Source organism: Garra rufa, unplaced genomic scaffold (assembly GCF_049309525.1).
Source record: "Garra rufa unplaced genomic scaffold, GarRuf1.0 hap1_unplaced_021, whole genome shotgun sequence".
Classification (NCBI taxonomy): Eukaryota; Metazoa; Chordata; class Actinopteri; order Cypriniformes; family Cyprinidae; genus Garra; species Garra rufa.
This window is the reverse complement of record NW_027394296.1, coordinates 21,142-33,330: the sequence shown is the minus strand read 5'-3', so window position 1 is coordinate 33,330 and position 12,189 is coordinate 21,142. Positions and strand designations below refer to the sequence as shown.

The following is a 12,189-nucleotide window of genomic DNA, read 5'->3' as shown; positions in this document are numbered from 1 at the left end:
AAATTTCCTTATAATTTACTCATCCCTATGTCATCCAAAATGTTCATGTCTTTCTTTCCTCAGTCAAAAATAAATTAAGGTTTTTGAGGAAAACATTGGTGACCCACGGGTTGAAGGTCCAAATTGCTGTTTCAACACAGCTTCAAAGGGCTCAATCCCACACAATCCCAGTTGAGGAATAAGAGTCTTAACTAGTCAAACAATGTCATTTTCTAAAAAAAAGAAAAAATACATTTTGCATACCTTTCAACCACAAATGCTTATCTTGCACTAGCTCTGCGATACGTGTCTATGACTTCACGCATTACGTAATCACGGTTATGTCTTCGTCTGTGTGCTTCGGTTCAAAAATGTAGGGTGGAACAAAAAACTTAATCTCATTTTCTCCTCCAGCATTGTTGTTTAAACTTTTTTTTGTAAAGGGCGTTTGACTTTCTTTGCAGGTAAACACTGTGTAGTTCCACCTATGTCACACGTGACCAAAGCTAGTGGAAGATGATTATTGTAGTTAAAAAGTATATAAATGTCATTTTTTTTTATCAATCGTAATGGTCTAGATAAGACCATTATTCCTCTGCTGGGATTGTGTAGAGCACGTTGAAGCTGCATTGAAACTCATCGGCCCAACTATATGGAGAAAAATCCTGGAATGTTCTCCTCAAAAACCTTAATTTCTTTTTGACTGAAGAAACAAGACATGAACATCTTGGATGACATAAAGGTGAGTAAAAAAATGAACCAATCCTGATGTTTTATGTACAATCTCAGCTTCCCTCTTACGTTATGTCATACCAACAAGAAACTTCTAACCACATGTTGAAGGCTGTAGTTCCAGTCATACAACTTTGCAAAGCTGTTTGCGAATGTCTTTATGGGTTTGGGAAACTAAATTGTTGAGCCACATGCCTACGACCAACTCACAGACATGCAATACTCATCACAGAACTCTTGCTTGTGTATGAATGCTTAATTCCACCTGCAGGTAGAAAATCTATTAAAATTAAATAAGGTACAAAATCCCAGCCAAAGGAAACAATAATCAGCCTGAACTAATGAGAAAATAATTGTTTTATGAGATGCCAGTATAAAATGAAATAGTAAGATGTGATTCATACATAAACATATGCTTTGGAAAAAAAGTAAGCATTAATGTCCACATGTAACCCTAACTATCAGTATGGTGTAAGCAGATTGTAAGGAAATGTATAAATTAAATTGCGCGAATTTTCACAAATTAGCCACCAATTTGCCAAAATGTAAAAAAAAGTTACAAACTACAATGAAATTGTGTTGTAAGCACCATAACCATGGTGTCAAATCAAACTATTAACACTTTTATATGTGACCCTGAACCACAAAACCAGTCGTAAGGGTCATTTTTCTGAGATCTATACATCATAAATAAGCTTTCCATTGATGTATTGTTTGTTAGGATAGGATAATATTTGGTTGAGATACAACTATTTGAAAATCTGGAATCTGAGGGTGCAAAAAAAATCTAAATATTGAGAAAATTGCCTTTAAAGTTGTCCAAGTTAAGTTAGCAATGCATATTACTAATCAAAAATTAAGTTTTGATATAGTTTTATGGTAGGACATTTCTTAATGGAACATGATATTTACTTAACCATTTTTCTGAGATCTATACATCATAAATAAGCTTTCCATTGATGTATTGTTTGTTAGGATAGGATAATATTTGGTTGAGATACAACTATTTGAAAATCTGGAATCTGAGGGTGCAAAAAAAATCTAAATATTGAGAAAATTGCCTTTAAAGTTGTCCAAGTTAAGTTAGCAATGCATATTACTAATCAAAAATTAAGTTTTGATATAGTTTTATGGTAGGACATTTCTTAATGGAACATGATATTTACTTAACCTAATTATTTTGGCAATAAAAGAAAATAGATAATTTTAACCCATAACTGTACCGCTACAAGTTTACTAGTGGTCCAGGGTCAAATATGCCATAGCCTGCACATATTCAGATTTAGATTTCAGTAAAAATGTGTTTTATTGTAATAAATTAACACTGAATTCAGTAAAATCCTAATTTTTCACAGTGCACTACTGGAGAGACACAGTTTCTCAAAAAAAGCTGGAAAAAAGTTTGACTTCTTATTTATTCAGACCCTGTAGAATTCAAACAACAAACTTCCCTGACATTAAATTACCATGGCAACAACAGTTTCCGGCAAAATACCACAATTATTAAAAAGATAGCTAATTAAACTGAAGCAACTTGATAAATGCCAGCACTGTCATCTAATTAAAACAAATGTACCAAAATAGCAGACATACACCGACGCTTCTTTCATATTTTGAATTTCACAAGAGTCCTCATAATGATTTCTCACTTTACTTTAGTAACTGTACCAGCATTTGGTGGCATTTTGGCTGAAACTCTGGTTACCTTGGTGAAGTGTTGCAGTTGAGGGTTCAAGACAGCGTTCTAGTTAACGTTTACACATGACACTGAAAAGTTGTATTTTAAATCCCACATTCGTCCATTAAGCGCTCGCTGTGGGTTTTAAAGGATTAAATGACCCCGCTGAGAAGTTTCTCTGATCCGGACTCACCTGAGACACGAGCGGGATGAGTGTTTGCTCCACCGAGCGAGTTTGGATCTCCAGCCCGCAATCAAAGTTCCCACCGCCGCACGGAGACGAAGCCATTCCCGCCGATCCGACCCCCACGAGTGCTCACGACAACACTGAGTTTGCTGAGAGTCTTTCAATGCTGCAAGCGCGTGTTTGGTTTAGTTTAAAAGCACGCGATGCGAGCGATCCCTCCGTGTGTTCTCCACTATAATCCAAGCGCGCTCGCCTCTGAGTGAAGGACTGTTCATGTACATGCAATATACCAAACTACAAGCACAGGACTGACTGACTGCTGCAGCCACTGGCGAGTCAGTATCTGAGAGCGAGAGACACATACAGAGAGGGAGAGAGTGAGAGAGCGCGCGCCCGTGATCAGAAGCAGACTGCGCGCAAGCGGCACAATATGTCTTTGCCTACCACAACATGACGAACAGAGTGTCTCTGTTTTAGTAAACTGTTCATTTTCACTTTCTGTTCATTACTGTTTAAATCATTAATAACAAAATTATAGTAATACTAAAATTCTTACATATGACAAAACTTAAATGTAACCCTGGACCACAAAACCAGTCATAAGAGTCATTTTTTTAAATTGAGAACTTCTGAACGCTCAAATAAGCTTTCCATTGATGTATGGTTTGTTAGGATAGGACAAAATTTGGCTGTGATACAGCTATTTGAAAATCTAGAATCTGAGGGTGCAAAAATTGCCTTTAAAGTTGTCCAAATGAAGTTCTTAGCAATGCATATTACTGATCAAAAATTAAGTTTTGATATATTTACAGGAGGAAATTTACAAAATATCCTCATGGAACATGATCTTTATTTAATATCCTAATGATTTTTGGCATTAAAGAAAAAGTGATCATTTTGACACATATAATGTATTTTTGGCTATTGCTACAAATATACCTGTGCTACTTATGACTATATATATATATACTTATGGTTTTGTGGTCCAGGGTCACACATGTATTAATGATCATTACACAATGATGATCGTAATTATTAAATTGTGATTTTTTTTTTTCGAAAAAGTTTGTCATTAAAAAAAGTGTACTCAAAATTTGAAAATTAGTAATATAAAATCATTAATAATATTAAAATGATTACATTTGGCAAAACCTACATGTACTGTTTTGTTTTACTTCCCACAAAGTAAATATATTAACCACAAAAAAAATAATTAAGGATTGTATTTTGATCTTTTTACAACTGTAGTTGTATTATTTTCCAGTATAATTTTATTGTAGTGTTTTCACATTTATTATTATTTACTACATATTATATATTTTTTAAAATGTGGATTTTTTTTTTCAAAAAGTTCGTCATTATTGTAAATTGGAAAATATTGGAAATATTGAAAATTGGAAAAGTTGCTGCTTAAGTTTTTATAATAGCAATTTGCATATACTCCAGAATGTTATGAAGAGTGATCAGATGAATTGCATAGTCCTTCTTTCCCATGAAAAAATAACTTGATCCCGAAAAAAAACTTTCCACTGCATTGTTAAGAAGGCTTCAGGGCGTCCAAGAAAGTCCAGCAAGCGCCAGGATCGTCTCCTACAAAGGATTGAGCTGCGGGATCGGAGTGCCACCAGTGCAGAGCTTGCTCAGGAATGGCAGCAGGCAGGTGTGAGCGCATCTGAACGCACAGTGAGGCCAAGACTTTTGGAAGATGGCCTGGTGTCAAGAAGGGCAGCAAAGAAGCCACTTCTCTCCAAAAAAAAACATCTGGGACAGATTGATCTTCTGCAAAAAGTATGGCGAATGGACTGCTGAGGACTGGGGCAAAGTCATATTCTCCGATGAAGCCTCTTTCCGATTGTTTGGGGCATCTGGAAAAAGGCTTGTCCGGAGAAGAAAAGGTGAGCGCTACCATCAGTCCTGTGTCATGCCAACAGTAAAGCATCCTGAGACCATTCATGTGTGGGGTTGCTTCTCATCCAAGGGAGTGGGCTCACTCACAATTTTGACCAAAAACACAGCCATGAATAAAGAATGGTACCAAAACACCCTCCAGCAGCAACTTCTTCCAACCATCCAACAACAGTTTGGTGAAGAACAATGCATTTTCCAGCACGATGGAGCACCGTGCCATAAGGCAAAAGTGATAACTAAGTGGCTCAGGGACCAAAACGTTGACATTTGGGTCCATGGCCTGGAAACTCCCCAGATCTTAATCCCATTGAGAACTTGTGGTCAATCCTCAAGAGGCGGGTGGACAAACAAAAACCCACTAATTCTGACAAACTCCAAGAAGTGATTATGAAAGAATGGGTTGCTATCAGTCAGGATTTGGCCCAGAAGTTGATTGAGAGCATGCCCAGTCCAATTGCAGAGGTCCTGAAAAAGAAGGGCCAACACTGCAAATACTGACTCTTTGCATAAATGTCATGTAATTGTCGCTAAAAGCCTTTGAAACGTATGAAGTGCTTGTAATTATATTTCAGTACATCACAGAAACAACTGAAACAAAGATCTAAAAGCAGTTTAGCAGCAAACTTTGTGAAAACTAATATTTGTGTCATTCTCAAAACTTTTGGCCACGACTGTACACAAAAAGCAAAAGTTTTGGTAATATAAATATACAGTAGTTTGCTGCACTAATACAGCACATTAAACTGAAATCACTGAGACGCGTTTGTATTGAGGGCTGGGTTGAAGGGTTTCGCTGCCTTGCAAAAGTTTTACGTAACACAATGTACATGCTGCAAATGTTGTGATTTAAATTATTAATCCCATAACTAAGGTGCATTATGTATTTCCACACATCTCACATCAGCTCAACAACTGCTGCCGTGCATTTCTGTGGTGCTGCTGAAGCAACAATAGTCCATTTATTAAATGCTAATTGAAGTTACTAATCTCATCACAAATGCAGACCGTGCCCCAAATGTCTCAGCCTGTGATTTGCTCAGTCTCTTTAGAATGAAATGAGGCGATTCAGTGTTGCTCAACTGTTTGCAGTGGGCTGTAAACTTCTTCTGCCAGCTTCTAAAACGTTATGCTTTGGGATGGACATCTTGTTTGAAGCGGTACAGCCTGTTCACAAAAGCTGTGAAAGCCTATAGTATATCACTACTGGTGTTCAGATGGTTAGAAAATGATTCCCCAAGAGATTTCATCAAGTGAATTAGCACTGACCTACTTCTCAGGAGATTAACGGCAGAGTTACTTCAGGTGTTTGAAAGGTTATTTAAAGAGATAGTTCCTCAAAATCTAAATTCTGAGAATTCTGTCATCATGACATTCTTTCCCCTGTGGAACACAAAAGAAGATATTTTGAAGACCTTCTTTTGAGCTCCATCTTTAAATAATATATGCCTCTAACCATGATTGTGCCTGAAATGTGTGAACTGAGCTGTTTGTGTAATGTTCTCGAAGAAGTAACCAGCTTTGTTTAAGTGTACGGCAGTAATTCAAGCTTCCAGGGATGTGTGTGTTTCCTCTGAGTCACGAGTATCAGGTGACATGAGAACACTTCCTCAAACCAGAGCAGCTGGAGCAGTGGCCAAATAAACTCTACTACTGAACCACACAGGGACTGTGGGCCTCAAATGTGGTTAGTTGGTATCCAGTAAAAGCACAGAGGTCTACCACTTTGCACACTCTAGGCCAGAAAACTGACAGCGATTTTAAATGTTTCCTTTAATGGTACAGAATATGACTTTATTTCTTCTGCAGAACATAAAAGAAGATATTTGAAGGACGTTGGTAACCAAACAGTTTCAATTCCCATTCTACTGTAAAGACAAAATGATAAGTTAAAGGGAAGCAAAATTGCTTGGTTACCAAGATTATTAACAATATCATCATCATCAAGAATTTTTAACACAGTTTTGTAACAACATAAAGGTGAGTAATTTTCCATTTTTTGGGTGGACAATGCCTTTAAAATCATATCTAGACAGCCAAAATATGATCTAATCATGCTTTCTTCAGGATTTTGCATATTACTGCAATACATATAGGCATATCTGATACAGTGCCTTGCGAAAGTATTCATACCCCTCACATTTTGTTACATTGCTTTAAATAACTTTTTTTTTTTCACATCAATCTACGATTGCAAAGCACAAAACAGGTTCTTAACATCTTTGCAAAATTATTAAAAAATAAACAACTTAAATGACTCCATTGCATAAGTATTCACACCCTTATCTGGGACAGTTGAAATTTAGCTCAGGAGCATTTATATTGCTTGTAGATGTTGCTACACTTCGAATAGAGTAAATCTGTGCCAAATTTAACTGAATGGGTATGATCTGGAAAGGCACAAACAACTTAATAAAAGGTCTAACAGTTAAAAATGCATTTCAGAGCAAAAACCAACTCTGATATCAAAAAACTGTTTGGAAAAATGACTGTATCAAGCCACACATCTGGGTAAGACTTTAGAAAAAATTCTGCTGCATTGATGGTTCACAGCTTGGTCTGGTCTGATGAACCTCAATTCCAAGCATCATGTTTGAAGGAAACCAAGTGCTGCTCATCACCTGCAGAGTACCATCCCAAAAGTAAAGTGTGATGGTAGTAGCCTCATGCTGTGGGGTTGTTTTTCAGTGGCAGGGACTGAAGGACTCGTCAGGGAATAAGAAAAGCTCATTGCACCAACATATTCAGATAGTCTTAATGAAAACCCAGTCCAAAGCATTCAGAACCTCAGACTTGGCAGAAAGAGAGTGGCTTATAGACAACACACAGCGAGAGTGGCTTATAGACAACTCTGTGAATGTCCTTGAGTGGCCCAGCCAGAGCCTGGACTTGAACCCAATCAAATATTTCTGGAGAAACCTGAAAATGTGTGTCTGTCCCCATCCAAGCTGACAGAGGTTGAGAGGTGAAGAGGTGAGGAGAAAAATGGCAGATAATTGCTAAATGTTGATGTGCAAGCTTGTCGCATCATACCAAAAAAACTTGACCTGTAAAGGTGCTTCAGCAAAGTACTGAGTTAAGAGGATGAATACTTATGCAATGCACTTATTTCAGTTTTTTTTATTTGTAATACATTTGTGAACAATTCTGTTTTTACTTTGTCAATATGGTGTATGGAGTGTTGATTGATGTGGGGGGAAAAAAAGTAATTTAAAGCAGTTTATCATAAGGCAGCAACATGAAATGTGAAAAAGATGAAGGGGTATGAATACTTTTGCAAGGCACTGCAATCATGCTTTCTTCAGGATTTTGCATATTACTGCAATGCAATAGTATCTTAGTAAGAAATTGGACACTTTATTCTGGCAGTTTGTATTCTCTCTTCCTCAGAATTTGATAGGGGTTTTTAAAGGGTTATATTTCTCTACTTAAAGTACCAATATGAACAATTTTGTGTTTAAAAAAGATCAAAAGCCCATTATTGAGCAAGACATCACTGTTCAAAACTGCCTTGCCTTCACCCTACTCAATATGCTAAGCCTGCAATAACATAACGTATGTGAATCAATAAGCAGCATTTTTAAAACAGACATGGTGAATTTACATTTCATGCAGACATTAAAATTCATCCCCTCAGCAGAGACCAGACATTTGCTCATGGCTGCAGCAGCTACTGTATTTGAGCATGCATCCTCAGTAGAACAGACTGCTTTTTTTCTGCACTTCCTTCACTCTTAGAAATGCTGACAGCATTTTCTCCCTTCTGAGTTCCCTGTGTTGTTCAGCGGCACAAGACGAGGCAATGTACAGAATGTAGACATCATAAATGAAGGGACTTAGGAAAGAGAAAGGAAAGTGCAAAGCGAGCACATTCATCACCCTGGAAACATGGATCTGCATTCTAGCAGAGCGTCACATCCAAAGTGAATCTCTAAGCCCTTCTTTACCCCTTAGTCAAACTGATTACAATACCCATCATTTGTGGGTCATTGCTGGCAGACAATCTGATATTCACAAACTTAAGTGAATGTAAATTACTTACTGCACTAGAGAAAATCCAGCCCGGTGAATGCTTTGGAAGCAAGTGTTTTAACTAATACTGGTTAATACAAATGTCTTAAGGCCGTTTCAGTCTGGAGGATGAGTGGATCGCCTCCTCACCTATGTCAGCATAAAGCTTACTCTGAAGTTTATTTAACCCTCAGGCAGCAGATAGAAGCTTGCTATTAGTAAACTCGTTTTGTTACACATTTCTAGAGAGAAAAAATATAACAAAACCTTTCTATGGTGGGTTAAAAATTATTAATCAGTGATTCAGTGATTAAATAAACAATGTTATTTCTTTTAATTCAAAACATTTTCTGTTAGGAGTGATGGTTAGCTTTATATAAAAACAACAGAAGCCTATTGTATGTCCTCATTAAGTAACATTCACTGTCATTAAAGGGGTCATTGGATGCAAAATTAACTTTTACAAGTTGTTTGAATGAAATGTGTCTTGCCAGTGTGTTTACACAACCACCCTATAATGATAAAAAATCCACCCAGTGATTTTTTTAAATCCCAATAAATCATACGCACTGTCTCAGATCAAGCTGTCCACAGATTCTTGGCAAAGTGACGTAGTTTTGGTAGGATAGTAGGCAGGTGTAGACAAGAATGTCTTCTAAGCGACTGAGGTGTTTTGTTGTTGGATGTAATAATGAACATAACAGTTCTTTATTACATTACTCCCGACATCTTAGCCGTAGATTACTTTTGTTTTTTAAGGGAATGTGCCCCCCGATCTACAAATGCGTCAACAGACAAGTAGAAAACTACTTGTCACCCCACGGAAGAGAGGGGCATTTAAAGGGACATGCGCTGAAATGGGTTGCTATGCACAGAGCTGTTTTTGAAAAGAAAAAAAGGGTGTTGTTTTACACTACCACTGAGAAGTTTTAACCAAAGTATGCTATAGACTTTTCATTAAGACACTAAAGAATCATATTAACTTGGGAAAAATGTGCATCCGATGACCCCTTTAAGAGAATCTCCATGAGCAATAGTGCTGCACGATAAATTGAAATGAAAACGCAATTGCTATTAGGCAGAAGCTGCGTTTGTCATGCGTATCTTTCAGTGAAGCATGGTTCTGTGATCAGCGGTAAATCTTCATTCAAAGGCCAGAGGATGCTCTCATTCTCATGCAGAAACTCCAAATAAACCCAAAGAAGACACCCAGAAAATGCTACAGCTGAATAAACAAAAGCTTGACAATATATGGTTTATCAGAGTTCTTAATTTTCATTATTATAAAGTATATTTATAATGCAGTGCCTTTATGACTGCTTAGAATACTATGAAATATGTTGTGTGCCTTAGGCTATTCTGTGTAAGAAGCCATATCATCTCACAGAAGGATTTAAAAACAAACACTCGACTGATGTTATGAAGTGAGTTTGGAGTAAAAAACATTATTAAATGTGGTATTTTGGTATTTTCACGTGCTTTCAGATGTAGCGCCATTTACTACACAAAGCCGTAGTTCACTGAGAAGCTACGCAAACAGCTGACATTATCATAGAACGATTTCCTTCAATATTATTATCCCAATTGCCTTCAATTAATCATGCAGGCCTAATGAGCAAAATCCAGTAATTTCAACAGGCTTCAACAAGAATTTCATGTGAGGGCGAAACGATTCAAAATGGATTCAAGTTTGTCACACAGGTTAATTTGCCACATTGACCACAAGAAAGCTGTTTGAAAGTTACTTGTAGGCTGTGCTTCATATATTGCTAGAATATTGACAATAGACCTTTTTGCTGCAAATTTTACCAAGATTTGACTGGTCAGGTTTTGCTTACATTGTACCAACTGTCTGCACAGGGATAGCATCACCTACATCGTACAATCTTTTTATTGTTTGTAATTTTTCCATGTTTAAGTGCTATAATCAGGTCCCTGGTGCATCTGCCAACCCAGAAAACGTGAAAAAGGGCAACACAGTAACTTTGTTTTGGTAAGCCTTTCTGTACAAGCATGTAAAAAAAAGAGCAGGTCAGATTTTGCTCCCATAGTGACGTAGAAAGGGGATCTTATTATAATATTACCACCCCTTAATCTGCATGTTTCCACCCACGGTGCCGCCATTTTGTTTTTGCGATTTCTTTCCTAGCTTTTTACCTTCACAGACATAACTGTGTTTTTATAACTTGTGTGTTTTTAGCAAAAACTTGTGGTGTGTATTTCACAGTTTAAGTGCAACAAGACATGAAAGAGAACTTTAGTTTAGTTTAGTACTCACATGTCCTGTGACAGCCGCTTTCTGTGTACGTGTTTGGAATGTGTGCACTTAGAAAACTGTATATAAGACATTCAAACTGATATGGCTTTAAAACACAGTGCACTAAGTGCAATAGACACAATAATCAAAACCAAAATGATGTTTTTTGGAGGGTATCTGAGGTATGAGCTCCTAGTCTGGAAAAGCGGCATGCATGAAACATGCATGAAAACAGCGTGTATCTGCTTCCACTCAAAATAGGCATTTTCAAAATGATATAATAAATGATCTGACATATTTTGAGCTGAAACTTCACAGACACCTGGGAGGACACCTGAGACTTATATTATATCTTGTATAAAGGGGCATAATAGGCGTCCTTTAATGGCTTAATAAATATACTAAATAATTGATGGAAATCTTTATTTTGGGTAGCTAACAACAGAATAGAAAATATCATTAGCTCAGTATACAAAAACAACAGAAGTCAGAGGAAAGTCCCCATCATCGCAGTAAAACAGATGTATGTTTGTGTGTGTGTTTCCATGGAGTTTGACCTCACATACTTGCTCACCTATCTATGTGGGCCATAAAGATAATAACACTATTGTATCTAAAGCCAAATAAATCATTTGGTTTGTTATAAAGGGAGAAAATAACTAAGAAAGTGAGGGACAGATAACTGATTCCCTGTGTCAGGTTTATGAAGCAGGGTGATCATTTTAAGTCCAGAATATTGTGAAACACAAAGAACATTTACACATTCCATTGTAAATTCCATTGTAAAACGCTTCACACCAGGTTGCACAAGCTTTTATTTCAATTATATATGAAAGAAATATGACGAAATGAAGATAACCTTTTGACCCCCAGAGGTTGAATTTACGTCAGCCTTTTGCATTCTAAACTAACAAGATCAACTAAAATGCATATATATTCAAATTTATTACATTAATTCATATTAATATTTATGAATACTACTTAAATGAATTATTTTAAAGGAAATATTTATTTATTCTCTTAGATCTATAATAATATTAGGCCTCTATCCTTTCAGGCTTAGAAGATCTTTGAAGGCCCTTTATCTGTCGCCAATTTGCCTCTTCAGTTTTAATCATTTATAAATCTCTATGTTCTCACAGGGATTATACGATTGTTCTTCATAATCCTTATTGAATGAAACAAATTCCCTGTGAGTTCCTCATTTCAGAATTCAAGAAATGTTTGTGACACAAAGTGGAGAGTGTTTTCACATATAGTGTTTAAGTCAGAGAACAGGACTCCAGCTCAGTCATCACCCAGCCTGTTGTCATTAATCATCTGTCTCAAAGGTTCAGAAGCAACCATAGATTATTGTTCATGATCTTGTCAAACAGTCAGCGGGAAACCATTTCTGACAAAACTGTCACAGAGCCTTTGCAAATCGATGCCTTGCAGCCC

The 12,189-nt window shown here is 36.8% G+C and overlaps 1 protein-coding gene across 1 annotated transcript in view; it reads right to left on the bottom strand.

The window, feature by feature from the left end:
* Positions 1-2,801, bottom strand: part of LOC141315354 (alpha-catulin-like) — a 97,660-nt gene extending 94,859 nt beyond the window's left edge. The window contains exon 1 of the mRNA XM_073832688.1: positions 2,583-2,801. Within this exon, the coding sequence (XP_073688789.1) occupies positions 2,583-2,678 (96 nt within the window). The 5' untranslated portion in view covers positions 2,679-2,801. The remainder of the gene's footprint in view (positions 1-2,582) is intronic.
* Between the last annotated feature and the right edge of the window lie 9,388 nt (positions 2,802-12,189).